Raw genomic sequence first — 16,914 nt, forward strand, 5'->3', positions numbered from 1 at the left:
ACTGAATCACCATTCATTGAGCCTTTTTCTTTAAACCAAGAGCTCCATCTAGTGGACTCAAGAAATAACTCTAATGCTTCATGAAGCTTCATTTGGATATCACTATCAATATCATGAGTTACTCTGTAAGTGCCACCCCTAGTATATATGACGACTGAGAGACATGCCCATCTCTGTTGTTGTTTGTATTATTAGTATATCCATCACGACCGCTGCATGTTAGTTTGTTAGGTCAAGTTAGTCGCAGTGTATACACAACACAATGGGTGTGGGTACAGGAGAATGACACCATACACACAACTAACGGAACAGCAGCGTCTGTCTACAGTTTGTGAACCATTCCTCTCAGAACGAACCACACAGGGAAAGAGTGAGAGTAAGAGTCACTTTTACTCACACGCCTACATGGAGATGCCAACTCGGGATCAGTTGGATAAATGTTGTAGCGCTTTTCAGACAGACAAAAAGCATCACGATTAAAACGAGTCTCCAAATCTGTTTCACTGGCTGTTAATATACCCAGGCTTCCTGCCCTTTGTGTGATAATAACCTTTATCCAACTGTGGTGAGCTGTGTAAACCAAACCCCCCATGTGATATCACTGCACAGGAGCTGCCAGAAGGCTCAGTTAGGCTGGCACTGCTCCATTGTTATACAGAGGGTTGGGAATTATAGGACTTTAGTGATACCAGCACTCATGGTATCAATTCACCTTATCCGTCTGATTCTTTATCGATCCCCTGATTGATTCCTGATCAATTATCTGTGTGGAAATAAAAGCCTACAGCAACTGTTTTGTTATCTGTCTGCACACAGTTGCTTAAGTAAGAGAATATTTGTGTTGTGCCCAGTGCAGTGAGAATGATTTAAAATACACAGCATTCAATTTAATCATGTGGATACTATGCAGCCAAAGGTCACAATACAAGCAACGTGCTTTAAACCCTCCAAAAGAAAGGAGGCGAGTATGAGAAATGCTCAAAAATGCAAATAGAAAAGAATACAAGATGGCTTCATGACAGAGGAGAAAACAATAATATCTTCTCCTCTCCTCTCCCTCCTCTCCAGGGTTCTCCCACTCAGCGTTTACCTTTGGTATAGAGAGTCACATCAGTCAGTCCAACATCAATGGTGCTCTGGTTCCCCCTGCTGCCCTCATCAGCATCATCCAGAAGGGCCTGCAGTACGTTGAGGCTGAAGTCAGCATCAATGAGGTGAGACAACCTCTCCTCTCTTCTTCTCTCCTCACTTCCTTTCCTTACTTCTTCTCCTCTCCTTACTTCCTTTCCTTACTTCTCCTCTCCTCACTACCTTTCCTGACTTCTTCTCCTCACTTTCTTTTCATACTTCTTCTCCTCTCCTCACTTCCTTTCCTCATTCTTCTCCTCTCCTCACTTCCTTTCCTTACTTCTTCTCCTCACTTTCTTTTTTCCTACTTCTTCTCCTCTCCTCACTTCCTTTTCTCATTCTTCTCCTCTCCTCACTTCCTTTCCTGACTTCTTCTCCTCTCCTCACTTCCTTTCCTTACTTCTTCTCCTCACCTCCTTTCCTCCCTTCTTCCCCTCTCCTCACTTCCTTCCCTCATTCTTTTCCTCTACTCTACTCTCCTCTCCTCTCCTCTCCTCTCCACTCCACTCCACTCCACTCCTCTCCTCTCATTGGTCATTTCTCATGCTCTATAGGACGGCACATTATTTGATGGGCGGCCCATTGAGTCTCTGTCCCTGATTGATGCTGTGATGCCGGACGTCGTTCAGACGAGGCAGCAGGCCTACCGGGACAAAATGGCCCAGCAACAGGCTGCAGCTTCAGCACCGACGTCGGCCACTGGAGGCAGCATCGCCGGCAACGCCAAGAATGGAGAGAATACTGCCAACGGGGAGGAGAACGGAGCCCATGCCTTAGCTAGTGAGTCATATGTTTACAAATAGAAAAGGAGGTGCATTGATGGTAAGATACCTGAAATGGCAGAAAGCTATTTAAGCAGTATTTGTTATTAAGGAGGAAATAGCTAGTGATGTCCAAATGAAGCTTCATGAAGCATTTTCTAGTCCACTAGATAGAGCTCTCTGTTCAACAAAGGGTTGAAAACACACTGAGTCACCATTCATTGAGCCCCTTTTTTTTTTAAATCAATAGCTCCATCTAGTGGACTCAACAAATACAACTAATGCTTCATGAAGCTTCATTTGGACAGCACTAGAAATATCATTTTTGAGCTTGGGAAAAGATGGAATTCATCAGATGTTTGTGTCAAACGTTTTTGTTATAATGATGTGCATTTTATTAACTCTGACTTGCACTGGCCCACTGGTGGGCCCTGCCAACATTTGTCTTTTGGAAGATGCAGCAATTAAGTCTTACAGAGAGGATGAACATATTAGTATGAAACTAGAAGATGTCATGCTTGCTTGTCAGGAAGAGGGCTAACTAATGTTCCAAAGTTAGGTTAGACTTTGGTGAGGGTAAACTAGCGTGACCTTGGTCAAAGGGGTCCCTTGTCCTCTGACCTCAAGATATCTGAAGGAAAATGGGTTCAGTGGGTGCTCACTTACTTTTCGCAGCTTGAACTACCTGTATAAAATGAGCTGTTGTGACCTCTAGGATAATCACAGCCTCATGAAAGTTTACAACCACAAACTAGACCTAGGGCATTCAGAGGATGGATGGCGTCCCTAGGTGTACAGACAATAAAGGGCTTTCTGAGCAGTTTATGCAACAGAAGTTCTTGCCCATTCAATTGTATAAAATGCAATCCTTGCAGAAATCTCCAAATGTTTTGTGTATTTTGATACCGAATTGTTCCTCAAGGAATGGGTGTCTTAATGTGGTATTTTTTGACCATTTTATCAATTTTTGACAGGTAAAAATGGTTAAATTGTACAACAAACAGTGTAACAAAAATGATATCAGCCCAAAAATTTCTGCAACAACTTATGAGACATAATAAAGCATGGTATTGGCCTCCCTAAGCTTAAACCATAATGTACTAAGCCCTTATGCACTTAATTTTAATTCCTTCATTCATTTTCATTCCATGTTTGACTATAAACACTTGACGCATCACGCTGAGCTGCATCTCAAATGCATCTACTGCTGACCTGCTGTCTGCCTCTAGAAAAATGGGGCAGCCAGTCAAGGGGTTAAAGAAATATTACTCTACATACATATTTTAGCTACAAGAAAACCCTTTGACAGTGGTAAAGAAGTACACAAAGGTTGATAACATTGTATTTTTTGTGTGTGTGTGTGTTTGTGTGTGTCTGTGCGTAGACAACCACGCAGACCTGATGGAGGTGGATGGAGATGTGGAGATCCCTCAGAACAAGGCCATGGTCTTGAGGGGCCACGAGTCAGAGGTCTTCATCTGTGCCTGGAACCCAGTCAGCGATCTGCTGGCATCAGGGTTGGTCTCCTTCCTTTTCTACTTTCTTGTCTCTCACTCTGTCGGAGTCCAACAAGTGAATGCTACTTCAATGTTAGTTCCATGCAAGTGTGCTCACTTTTATTAGGGGTGTTTTATGCCTTTTATTAGACAGGGCAATTAAAGAGATGCAACAGCATTTTGTTTTGTTGATGTGGTGGTCGTCAGGCCCCATAGACCCCATGTTAAAATTCCCAACTTTACACCAGAAGTACAAGTTTACATGTCTCTATAGCTAATTTCCTGTTCAAGACAACTGTACGGGGGGATGAATTTCTTTGTAACTCACCTGTTTTAATTTATATTATGGCTTAAAGTTGTTAAAGAATGCTGGCTTCATTCAGCCTGCCTCTGCTCCATCCATGCTCCACCTCTTTAACCATTTTTGGATTAGCTGGGAATAGGCGGAGTCAGACACTCTGAGAGCCGCCCACTTTGAGCTTAATTTTGGCTCTTCAGAAACCTTTTTGGTGATGCTCTTCAGAACCCTTTTTCGGTGTGAAGTAGACTACGTCCATATTTAACACAGTTTACAGTCCAACATTGAAGAATTATGTTGTCACATTTCAGAAGCTGGAACCAGCAAGTGACAAATGAAGTATGTCACATGAAACATCGGTTAAAATCAAATCCGATAAGGAAGAATACCTCACTGCTCCAACTAATAAAAAGCAGATAAAAATGTCTGACAATGTTAAGAAGGAGCCTGTTGTCTGTGGAAATGTGGTCTCAGGTCTGGTGATTCGACGGCTCGTATCTGGAACCTGAGTGAAAACAGTACAAGCAGCTCCACACAGCTGGTCCTGAGACACTGCATACGAGAGGGAGGCCAGGACGTCCCCAGCAACAAAGACGTCACCTCGCTAGACTGGAATGTAAGCTAATGCACCCACACATATTATGTAACATGTGAGTCACCCTGCATGGGAGCATTCATTCATCATATAGGACCAGGGCAAAGATACAGTACAGGTACAGTAGAAATATATGAGAAACTGTGTTTAGTGTGTTATTATGCTACACATTTTTGTTTAATAGCTTTATCATTTTTTTTTAAGTACAGAAAAAGGCTTTGACTTTGTTGCTAATGCTTACTGTTTAAATCATTTGAATACTTAACAGAAATGCATAGAAAGCAAACACAACATCAAAACATGCTTTGTACTTAATGGACTGCATTTTCAGTCCTATATGCACCTCAAAGGCAAATCCCAACAAAGGCCTCATCACAGAGGACCTCCCGGAGCACTCTGAACATAGCTGTCCATGATGTCTAACAGTGGAAGATCATCAGAGTGGAATTTTCCTTTAGTTCAGCCAACGGATTGTAAACCTGAGCCAAGGGCAGAGGCAGAAATTTCCTGGAAAGTGTCCACTCTGATGGAAAACACAGGCCTCTTTTCTAAATCCCAGCTGAATCATTCAGCCTGGACTCTGCGAGGCACATTTTATCAACTGCGAACGAGAGTGCGGGGCCTGTAAAGGTCCACACACACTTTCTCAAACCGCACTTCCTTCTTTTTCTCTGGCAGAGCGAGGGCACGCTGTTAGCAACAGGCTCCTATGACGGCTTTGCCAGAATATGGACGAAGGATGGTGAGATGACATCAATTCATGTATTGTTTGATCTTAGGAATCCATGCAATATCATATCAAGAGTTCTAATAAAATATATAAGTGTATTTATATACAGATATTTGTATATTAGCAAGTATTAGAAAATGAACACAAGTGTTGCTGTCGAAACCCTGATAATGAGTGCTGTGATGGTTTTTATTGTCTGTTTTTATTGTCTTGTCTGCAGCAATTGTCACATGGCTTAGTTAATCCTTGAACAACGCTGCCACCTAGAGGCAGCTTTACATATTGACATCCGGGGAATGACCTATTTTGTGTTATTTAGACTCTTCATGTCTTGTTGTTGTTGTTCTCGCTGTTATTCCAGATTTCATACTGACAGAATTGGTCCTTTTTCATGTTTTTTGCTTCACAGGAAACCTGGCCAGTACACTTGGCCAACATAAAGGTCCCATCTTTGCCCTTAAGTGGAATAAAAAAGGAAATTTTATCCTCAGTGCAGGAGTAGATAAGGTAAACCAGGATCTGTTGTCTGAGGCAACATCCACACGACTACGTTTTCATTCTAAAACGGCGTTTCAAAACAAAAACAAAAATCTCCGTCCACGCAATCCTTTTTAGCTCTGCAGGAGAACTCTTCTCTGTCCATATTAACACCTTTGAAAACGTATATCACATGACCATTCACGTACATTGACCGTTCGCGTGCCGGTGTAAACAGGAAGCAGACTGAAAATAAGGAAAATTCTTAAAAGGAGTAGTAGGCGGTAACGGTTTGGAGTTATTGCAAGTACGGCGACATTATCCATCACTGGAGGAAGCCATGTCAAAGGGAAAGTAGCCCCCTCACAAGAAGGATGAAATCACTAAATGTATGTCAGCATACCTAACTGATAAGACTTTCTGATGTGGTTGTCCGCGTCACATCGTCTCCTCTTCTGTCTAACCAGACTAAAACGCAACCCGGGAGTATTTGATCTGAAACATGCTCATTAACGTTTCGGAGGTCGGAAACACGCGAGCAGTCGGGCGTGAGGCGTAAACGCAGTTAATGACGTGTTTTTAAACGGAAATGTAGTAGTGTGTATGCAGCCTAAATCAGCTCGATGATAACCTGTAATTTGATTTCTCATGTGACTTTTGAACAAGTGGATCAAACAAATGCACTGTGTAGTCACTGTTAGCTCTAACTGTACGTGTACATGTGTCCTGCCAGACAACAATCATATGGGATGCCCATACAGGAGAAGCCAAACAACAGTTTCCCTTCCATTCAGGTACAAAAAGCATCTCATCTTGTCACTCCACATTTTCCAGCTTTTGCTTTTGACGGTTTTAACATCCATAACCGTGTCTCCCACAGCTCCAGCACTAGACGTGGATTGGCAGAGCAACAATACGTTTGCCTCCTGTAGTACAGACATGTGCATCCATGTCTGTAAACTGGGACAGGACAGACCCATTAAAACATTCCAGGGACACACAGTAAGTGTTTGTCTCCGTGTTAAGATTTCCATTTTAAATCGACCAAACTGAATGGGACCTCATGGTGCATTCAGGTGCTTCTTGGAAAATCCCTCACTCTCTTATTGTGTGTTTAAATCTAAAATTGACTCGTAGATGTGGAGAATCGTGACACCTCTACTTATTACTGATGAGTATCTTTTGAAGCGCCTGAAGTAGGGATGTTGATGATGATGATGATGACTTACTGATTTTGCCATAACTGTGGTTACATAACGTCACAGTTTCATAATCGTAAGAATGGTAGAAGCTACGATATCTATGGCGTCTTGATTTCTGCATTGTTGCCCTGTGAAAACCAATCTTGTGATTCAGGTAATGTGTGGGTGCCAGTTTGTTCTGTGTGGGGAAGCTGTCACTCACCTGAAATGTTGAGAAGACGAATAGCTGTAAAATGGCAGAAGGAACTGATATTTTAGCCTTATATCTGTTATAAAGTGACTTAAATCAGCAGTGTGGGATCATTTCGTACATCTACAAGATGAGAGACTTTAGAAGTTGAAAATATATTTGCAAATTTTGGCGTTGAAAAGTGACCACAGCTTCAAATATGTTCCAACATATTTATTCTCAAGTTAAAGTTTAAATAAATGTAGCTAGTTAACGTAACTTTACTTAGGTGGACCAAAACAGGTTTGGTGTCCTTCACAATGTGTTTACTTTCTGAATGTTGCTGGGGTATGTAATCGTCCCCTTCATGTAACTCCAGTTCGGTGAGTACATGCTGAACCCCTTTTCTGTAGCGAAAGTAGGCTGATGGGTTTAGAATACTAATATAAAAGGTGGTACTGTCACTGTTGATATAAATTGGTCTGAATTATGGTATTTCTTAGCGTTAAGTTGGAAGTTTTCGCATGTAGTAACTTCTTTTCTGTTTGTGCGCCTTCATCCATCGCTTCTCTCTCTCCAGAATGAAGTAAATGCAATCAAGTGGGATCCCACAGGGAACCTGCTCGCCTCCTGCTCGGACGACATGACGTTGAAGGTGAGCCGAGAGCTGAACCTGGTGAAATATCGGACACCTTGTGTCATTAATATCTCTGCTACCTGTGACCTGAGCCATCAAGACAGAAACGATGTGTTCATGATGACTGGAGATTGTGAAAAGGCCAAGTCTGTCTCGCTGGCCCTTTTTAAAAGAATCATTTCTCAGTGAAGTCACTTCTTTAAAGATTTCAGAGGCTGCATGTTAACACACTTGTGATGTGATGATCAATTTAAGTGAACGATAAAGTTTGTAATTTGCGCTCTTGTATTTTTCTGCAGATTTGGAGTATGAAGCAGGACTCGTGTGTCCATGACCTGCAGGCCCACAGTAAAGAGATCTACACCATCAAATGGAGTCCCACCGGCCCTGGAACAAACAACCCCAGCGCTAACCTCATGCTAGCCAGGTGAGTGTCTCTGTGTGGTACTAACACCACATCAGTAAGTGCACTCTGGCCTTTTCGCTTGCTGTACACAGCAAAACTGTTGACTTTAGAAATGTGTTGTTTCACATTTATTTGCTTTGCTTTTCTAGTGAAAGTGTGCAACCTAGAAGTCTGATGATGAATTGAAGTAACTGCATTTAAATAACTTAAGCCATCAGAGTGCCTTTAAGTAAAGAACACATTTTTCCACCTCTGTCACTTAATGGTGTTCGGCAGGAAATTCACAAAACCTTTCCCAGCTCACTTTTTACTGATGCTGACATCCAGTTGATGAACTGTAACTTGTTTCCTGTGTCTGACTTCTCCAAGCTGTTGTGGAATGACGAAGCGACAAAGTCAAAAAAAAAAATTGTTGTTCTTACATTAAACATTACAATGAAAGTGAATACTAACTTGTTACACAGTGGGGAAGCAAAGTGTCCTGAACTTTGTACAGTAGTTTGATTTCACAGCTACGTCTCTCTAACCTCTCGTGGCCCTGCCCCTCGCTTCCACAGTGCATCGTTTGACTCCACAGTTCGTCTTTGGGACGTGGAGAGAGGCATCTGTATCCATACGCTGACTAAACACCAGGAGCCAGTCTACAGCGTGGCTTTCAGCCCCGACGGTCGCCATCTGGCCAGTGGCTCCTTTGACAAATGCGTGCACATCTGGAATACACAGGTAGGAAGGGAGGGGCTGTGTGTTTGTGACTGGTACACCCTAAAATTGTGTCAACGCTCTTTTACTGAAAAACAGCGTAGGTCAATAAGACTACTACAGTTATTTATATATATATATATATATATATATATATATAATACTAATAATAATACTGCTACTTCAATAGAGCCATACAGCCATACTTAATTTTATCTTGTGTGTGTTACACGATTGAAGGAGTTGGGATGTCAAGGATTTTTATTTCATTTTAATGTAAAGCACTTTGGGCTGCATTTTTATATGTATGAAAGGTGCTATATAAATAAAGTTGATTTGATAATGTCATGTGACATCACACTGTTCAGGCAAACATGATGTTTCCCCTGCAAACCAAATAATGTTTTGATTGAATGCTCTGATCCCTCAGTTTTCCAATTTTGTATAGTGTATTTTTCTACAGTGTTTCCTCTGGGATTCTTTTCAGTCGCGGGGGCAGGCCAACAACAAAGCCGCCAGTGTGCAAAGGCCTTACTCGTCCCCCCTCGGTGTGCGTCTCCCATATTCTAATGCGCTGCACTGATGCATCTTCACTGTCCCGTCAAATTCAAATCCCTCGCAGAGTCATGTCATTGTAACTTCTTTTCATAAAAATTCTGAAGCAGCGGCCGATCATTTTTTGCAGGGGCAGGGCACCGCTACAAAATGTACATAAAGGAAACCCTGTATACAGTACGTAAAAAATACATAGTTATTTGTAATCACCGGGTAACAAAGGTAATTTTTGTAATCACTGGGTAACAAAGGTAATGCTTGAAAGCTGCATCAAGGGAACATATAATGAAAAACTCCCCTTTTCAGTTGTTGTGCACATACATCTGGGTCTCTGCAGTCCCTACCAACCTACAAACTGTGAAACAAGATGACAAGGCAGTTTTTTGTGGGCTGCCTGGATCAGACAACATGGAATTCAACAAGCTGCTCAGATTCGGCTCCTCTTCCTGTCACATGCAGGCTCATTAGAATATACTGCCCCCTTCTGAGTGTCTCCACCCATAACTTGAAAACTGCTCGTAAACCAATCAGAGCATGAAAGTTGTCAGGAGGTGGTTTTAAAGAGACAGGTGCTAAAACAGAGTGTTTCAGACAGAGGGTGAATACAGGTATACTCAGACAAAAATAATGTGGTTTTGTTTTATACATTTAAGCATTACGTGTTCTAGTAGAATCACAAAAATGCATAAAAAATGGGCACGATATGCTTCCTTTAACAATTGCTCAAGCGTGTAACGGACTGAGTCAGATGGGAAGGTTCCCCTCGGCTTTATTGAGCTCTTATAATTTAGTGTTTAGGTTTTACCTGCAGCTCAACTGTCACCCGCCTTTTTTTCCAGCAGCAGTCACAAGTTTTCAATGAAAAGGGTCTGATAACCCGACTGTACCTCTACCACCTGCCTAACTGAAGATTTAGCAGCTAAAGAGGCAGACGTTGAATGTTTGGCCGACACTTCAGACAAACGGCTGCTGCCTCCAAGTGGCCAAAGGAATCAATTACAGCAGTTTTAGACGTCCTGCTGCTGCCTGTTTTGAAAGGCTCTTATTTTCTGTACACTATTGGATTGAGTTACTGGGCAAAATACAGCAAAAAAAATCTGTAAACAGCAAAGCTCTCCCTATTCTATTTCCCCTTTCTTGTGCTGCAGACGGGCGCTTTAGTCCACAGTTACAGAGGGACGGGGGGAATCTTTGAGGTTTGCTGGAACGCAGCGGGGGACAAAGTGGGAGCCAGCGCATCAGATGGATCTGTAAGTACACGCAGGACCGTTTGGATGTTCTCTAGCTCTTATCGTGAGTTTTTGTCCCACAGATTGATCTTTTGTCTCTCCTGTCTCAGGTGTGTGTACTAGACCTTCGGAAATAGCGCCGCTGTTGGAAGCCATGGACCGACCATGAATGTGTACATAGCCAAATGACTGTCCCTGCCTGCCCTGCGTACTGCTCACACTTACGACTACGGCCCCGCCCACCGACAGACAGGAAGCAGGAAACGGGAACAGGAAGCAAACACCCGACACAGCAGGTCCAGACACAGGGATGAACAGACGGACAGATGGACCGGATGGATAAACGGGCAGATGGAAGCGCCCCTCTCTATCTGTGCAGACTCTTTCAGAGATGCAGAAGGGACGCATTGAAAAAAAGAAAAAAACAATAGACAAAAAAAAAAGATACAGATCCGTATATGTACCAAAATTTGGAAGCTATTTTGCTTTTTTGATCTTTAAACCATGCTCATCGTCATCAAAATGAAAAACAATGAAAAAAGTGTTGATCTTTGTTACTAGTTGGAACTCATTGTGCAGACATATCAACTTCTCCACCATGAAATAGGATGGCACTTAGTTTTTTTAAATTTCAGATCTCTTGTTTCAATGTTTTTATATTTTTTATCTTTGGGGAAGGGGAAGGGGACGGGCTGGTCAGGTCAGAGTTATATTAACTGGAGAAGAACACACACACCAAACGGTTCTCAGAAACGGTGTCCTCGTCAGGATTTCAAACCAGTGGCAGATCCGAAGGCAGACGGTCTTCTCCTGCATGTCAGCAGTGCTTGTGAGCGGGTCATACCTCAAAATGCAGTAGTTCATGTGTTGTCTCCTCCAGAGGATCCCCCCCACCGTCCATCCACCGGGCCCCGTCACACAGATGATGTTCATCTAGATGCTTTAATAATCTGATCGGGATGGTTTCACCCATGGTTCTCCTCTCTGGACCTGTCGGCCACAGCAGTTTGCTGTGTGATGATAAAAACAAAGATTCAATAGACAAGAAGCTGACCTCCACTTGTCTGAATGTTCACCGCTCTTCTGGGTGTTAGTAATGCAACAGTAAGGCAGGTCCCGTCTGTCCTCAGCCAGTAGGATTCCAGCAGCAGTTTGACCCTTCCTCATCAGAGGAAGGCAGAAGTAATGTCAACGACTCAAACCACAGAGGGTGGAGACAAAGAAAAATCCATCGGAGCTCAGCTCGGCAGATGTCACCACGTTTCCCTGCGCCCATTCGGAAGTGTTCACGCAATATTTAAGGGGCCTAAACGAGCTCTTTTTACGATCTTGTGTGTTTGTCGTGTTTCATCAGTGAACCCACATACATGGTTTGTAGTGACTGTTTTATTAACTGAATCCTTTCAGTGTGTTATTTAGCTCTGCAGTCATGTTGCACCGAGTTCAGACCGTTTTTTTAGTATGTGTTGTTTTCACCCAAACTGTCAGAATGTCCCTTTATAGGTACTTTTGTCTGCGTTAGGTCACTGAAAAAGCTTGACAAAAACACCTGTGTTCATGTGGACCAGGCCTCATCTGACCGTATCAGTTTTGCTCACTTGGCTGATCTCAGTTGGGCAATATTCTGGAAATATTGGCGTTAAAAGACAGTCCACAGTGTCTGAATTCACTCCCTAATTCTGTTCTGTAAAACAAACTAAATAGATCACTACAGTGATATCAAATGAAGGTGTTTGGATACTGTAATGGTGCATCATCATCATAAGTGTTGTGCCTATCAAGGGAGACTTAATGCAGGATTTTTTTGAGCACCATATAGAGTATTCAGTAGTGATGTCCAAATGAAGCTCCATGAACCATTTTCTTTGTTGGTTGAGTCCACTAGCTGGAGCGCTCTGTTCAACAAAGGTAGAAAGCTCAGTTCCTGTAGGTGTGTTTCCATTGAGAGTTTCAGGGCACGCCCTCTCAAATGGCCGTTCACTCCACGGGTTTCTATTACAAAAAAAGGCCCGAGGCGTGTGTCGTACCACTCTGGTTTGGATTATCAGTGATCCGCTGATCAGTGTTACAGCGGCGCTCCATTTTTTTCTCTAAGTGAGAAATACAGAATATGGCCTGTATGATTCACATCTTCGACTTATGTACAAGTAACATGAAAGAAAACAGTCCGCCTTAAAAATTCTGGGCGCTGTAAAAGTGTTCGTTGACAGACAGGCTGTCATCCCTGAATGTGTATATTTGTGAAAATGGGAGAGAAAGAGAGGGAGCGTGCAAAAAAGGGCCGCAGGTCAGAATCCAACCCAGCCGCTGCAGCACTTAAGCTGTACATAGATGTGCGTGCACAGATGATTTTCTGTGCTGCGTTCTTCTTCACCACTGGATAAAAGTGTCTGCTCTACTTCACCGTGTTGTTGTGGTGTCTGTACTACCACGCGTCACATCCCCCTGAGAGCTACATCCAATCAGCAACCGGGCGTTTGGGCGAGATAGGCCCGCCTCATTGTGGGTATTTGACCCTCATGGAAACACACTGAATCACCATTCATTGAGCCCTCTTCTTTAAACCAAGAGCTCCATCTAGTGGACTCAACAAATACAACATGTGCTTCATTTGGACATCACTAGTATTTCGATAGTCTCTAGAGAAAGTGGTGCTTAGGGAGTGAGTTGAGACACAGTCGGGCTGTATTTAGCCGGCTGGTTTAACCAGCTCCAAACCTGCCCGAGGTAGTGATGTCACCTGTTTATTTCCTACCTGCCTAATCAGGAATGAATAGGAAGAATGTCATTGCCTGATAATAACTCTGATACTGTATTTAAATTTTCCCCTTACAACTTTTCCACTCTGGAGACCCTGTTGGCTCTGCCCTGTTGAAGGTTTAATTCAAACGATAAATAAGTTACTCCAGAGCAGCTCCGCCTCCAACACTCATAGAACTGAAAATGTAATTGGATCTCTTGTGGACACAACCACCCACACAGAGGACTCCAGTGTGACTTTGGGCTGCGTTTACGGATAAAGAGCCATCATTCAGACATCCCAAACTACAGTCTCATGCCTAATAATGAGAGTTCTCCCCCTGTTGGATCTTACTGGCTGATCTCTCAAGTTGCTTTCCTCAATCAAGCAGATCCAACATTACAGCAGTATGTGGACATTTTCTTTTTGGTCGGTTTGTACTGTATCAACTGCTACTCGTCATAATGTTTGGGGGGATAACTACACTGCATTAATCAGATGTGAAGTAGCTAAAGGTCAAATATAAAGTCTTTTCTCCACGACATGGTGAATTAGCTGTACATTCAATGTATGTGAATTCATCCGTCACCTTCATCCTCGGCTCTTCACCACCAAAACCCCGGCTCATCAGACTCCGAGGTCCCCTACTGACCACACATTTTATACTCTTTTAAAGACAAATTTAAAGTTACATTTTTGTAATTTCTTTGTAGATTTGAAAAAAAAAAAAAAGCGCAATGTGAATTGATGATTTATTGGCAGTGTTAATTGACATGTCCTGACATGTGACTCTGAGGTTGACCCTGTAATGTAAGGCTCACTGAGCTGAGCTGTCATTCTGAAGGCACCTTGCTCGGGAAGAGTTGTCCCTCCCACGAGCAAATTACCACTAAATTTGTCTATGTTTTAATAAAGAAATGTTTTACTTTTTCTTTTGCTTGAATCTTTTTGGGAAGCTTTGAGCCAGAAAACGACTTCCTCCTTGGCCAACACAGAAAACAGTTAAAAAAAAGTTAATCTTTAATTTGTATAAAATTGTAATTTTTCAATCAAACCAGGACTCGAGGGAATTTTTCTGGTTCCCCTTGTTTCCATTGCTGTAGTTGGGAGTCATTGAGAAAGTTGCTCTGGAAGCAGATCTAATGTCATCGATTCAATATGGAGTTAGATTTAAAGTGTTGGTGCACAGTGGGACCTTTCAGCACGGAAGATCATATTGCACATTATATTTTAATACTTTAAACACCCAAGGAATTCAATTTGAATGGACAAAAGTGTATTTTCTGCTCAGTAAATGTTGGTGTGGTTGCTGTTAGTGTTAAACAGTGTGCTACCTTATAATTGGCTGTTTTGTCTCCAACCATCATCAGTAGGATCACTAAGGGAGCAGTTATTAAAATGTAATAGCACATCTCTTCTTCGGTGAAACCCAACGAGTCAAATCCTCCAGAGTTAACATGAATTGTTGACATTATTCCCATCATGTTCATTGGATTTTCACCAAACTTTCTCACCGAAAGCTTTAGTTTAGTTTCACTCACAAACATTACATCTGCCACCAGAGCTCTGCTTCTGAGAAACCTTTGTACACCTACAGATCTTTATTTTCTCCTGTATGCTCTGTAATAAATTGGACTTTTCTACTAAAGGAGCGACACAGACGTCATGTGTTCCTGTCCAGAGTCCTGTGTACTGTTTCATTGTTGTTTCTTCCCTGTATTCAAAGCACTTGAGCCAACAGTAAGAGAACCATCACACGCAGGTGAATTCCTCTCGTGTGTTGATGTCATCTTTTAGGTCTGTCTGGTAAACGTGGCCAAAGTCGCTGAGTCAGCCATTCTCTGTGCCGCCACAACAGAGCGTCATGAGCCCCCGCAGCAGCAGCTCCCCGACACGTTTCTGTTGTTTCTTTTTTTTTCTGCAACTCGCATCACATCGATCTGTTATCATTTAAGTCAGATCAGTGAAACAAAAGTCCAGAATAAAATATATTTTGATAAGAGTTCTGAGTCTTTATTTGTGTGTTTGTGTGGGAATGCTGCGTCGTGTCGATGCTGAATTCACACCGTGGCGTAAGAGTGCTGTTCAATACAGTCATGACTGTGTTTTATACATCTCAAAGCTTTAATAAAGCAATACATTTGGATTCCAAAGAGTTGAAGCTCCCTTGTTTTCCAGAGCTCCTGCTGGTGTCTGTGGTAAAACTAGAGAGGCATGCTTCATTCTCACTGCAAGAAGGGATGGGGTCTTACTGCTCTTGACATTTGTGATGACCAAATGAAGCTTCATGAAGCATTAGTTGTATTTGTTGAGTCCACTAGATGGAGCTCTTGGTCTAAAGAAAAAGACTGAATGAATGGGGATTCAGTGTGTTTTCAACCCTTTGTTGAACAGAGAGCTCCATCTAGTGGACTAAAGAAAATGCTTGATGAAGCTTCATTTGGACATCAGTACTTGACATTGGGCCTCAATTTCCTTTTTTTCTCTTCTGATGTGGGCACTTTTTCATGAGTGGCCAAGACTGTGTGGATCCGTGCCTGTATTCACGAAACATGTCAAAGCATAATTCCGGTGTAAAATAATCATCCCAGGGTCTTGTTTCGTATGTGGACTATTAAAGGAGAAATTCTGTAGGGTTTCTAACAGCCGGACGTGGCTAACAGTGATTAGATCGGGCAGTACGGTGAAGGCATTAAAACAGCTTTTTTTCACCACTAATACTGCTGATAATAACATCAAACCTCTGCAGTAGCATGAGAAGAGTCCCTACACAGAAAACAAAGCACCAAAGGCCTCCTTCCTTTTGGATTGACTTTGGTAATCCACTTGAATGGACTTTACTATGAGAGGAGCTGGTACAGGGGCCAGTAGGTAAGTCTTTAAAACACTTTTAATGAACTCTGGCTTCACTGACTATGTTGTTGATGCGTTGTTTTCTGTGTAGGGACTCTTCAGATGCTGCAGCAGAGGTTTGATGTTATTTTGAGCAGTATTAGTGGTTCAAAAAGACGTTTTAATGATTTTACTGTGCTGCCCTGAGCTAATCAGTGTTAGCCAAGTCCGGCTTTTAGTGGCCCTACTGGATTTCTCCGTTAATCGTTCATACACAAAAGAAATGTCTATATGGCTTATTTGATGACCGAATTTGCCGAAAAAAACCCTAGGATGATTTTACACCAATTACACTTTAAGGCTAAAAGTAGCTCTTAACAGCTTATTTAGGAGTAACTATAAAATGGGCATCAGTCCTAATTTTAGAATTATAGAACTCCTACATTTTCAGTATTTCACAAAGCATTTTAGCGCTAAAACCAACTCCTAAATCTATATTATTCTTTGTTACATGTTAAATCAGTGACTCTGAACCTACATTTAACTATAAGCGCTGTATTTGGATATAACAACACGCCTCCTTCTTTGTTTCTATCATGAATTCACTGACCCAAAACAGCCAATCACAGTTTGATGAAACACTACATCCATAGCAACGGGTCGACCTGTAAAAGTGGGGAACTTTTAGTGCTGTGAAGGAGTTCTCCATCAAATGCTTTGGGAATACAGGCTCTGATTTTCAGTCCACTAATAGTTTGTCCAATGCAAGAAGTTTTAAATTTGATAAACAAAAAAACACGAATATCATATATATATATATATATATATATATATATATACACACAGGTACATACTGTATATATATAAAATTTAGATTACTATATATTATAGATCATCATATGTTTTAGCTGGGTTTTTTTATTTTCCTGTAACTCCATCACTGTTTACTTTAAGTTTATT

General features: G+C 42.0%; 1 protein-coding gene across 1 annotated transcript in view; it reads left to right on the forward strand.

Moving 5' to 3' along the window:
• Positions 1-14,051, forward strand: part of tbl1xr1a (TBL1X/Y related 1a) — a 48,292-nt gene extending 34,241 nt beyond the window's left edge. Inside the window, exons 4-16 of the mRNA XM_083940641.1 lie at positions 1,069-1,214; positions 1,683-1,908; positions 3,274-3,406; positions 4,158-4,299; positions 4,957-5,020; positions 5,418-5,515; positions 6,219-6,279; positions 6,366-6,487; positions 7,437-7,511; positions 7,793-7,920; positions 8,457-8,622; positions 10,302-10,403; positions 10,493-14,051. Of these exons, the coding sequence (XP_083796767.1) occupies positions 1,069-1,214; positions 1,683-1,908; positions 3,274-3,406; positions 4,158-4,299; positions 4,957-5,020; positions 5,418-5,515; positions 6,219-6,279; positions 6,366-6,487; positions 7,437-7,511; positions 7,793-7,920; positions 8,457-8,622; positions 10,302-10,403; positions 10,493-10,519 (1,490 nt within the window). The 3' untranslated portion in view covers positions 10,520-14,051. The remainder of the gene's footprint in view (positions 1-1,068; positions 1,215-1,682; positions 1,909-3,273; positions 3,407-4,157; positions 4,300-4,956; positions 5,021-5,417; positions 5,516-6,218; positions 6,280-6,365; positions 6,488-7,436; positions 7,512-7,792; positions 7,921-8,456; positions 8,623-10,301; positions 10,404-10,492) is intronic.
• The last annotated feature ends 2,863 nt before the right edge of the window (positions 14,052-16,914 follow it).

Source organism: Echiichthys vipera, assembly GCF_963691815.1.
Source record: "Echiichthys vipera genome assembly, chromosome: 3".
NCBI classification, from domain to species: Eukaryota; Metazoa; Chordata; class Actinopteri; order Perciformes; family Trachinidae; genus Echiichthys; species Echiichthys vipera.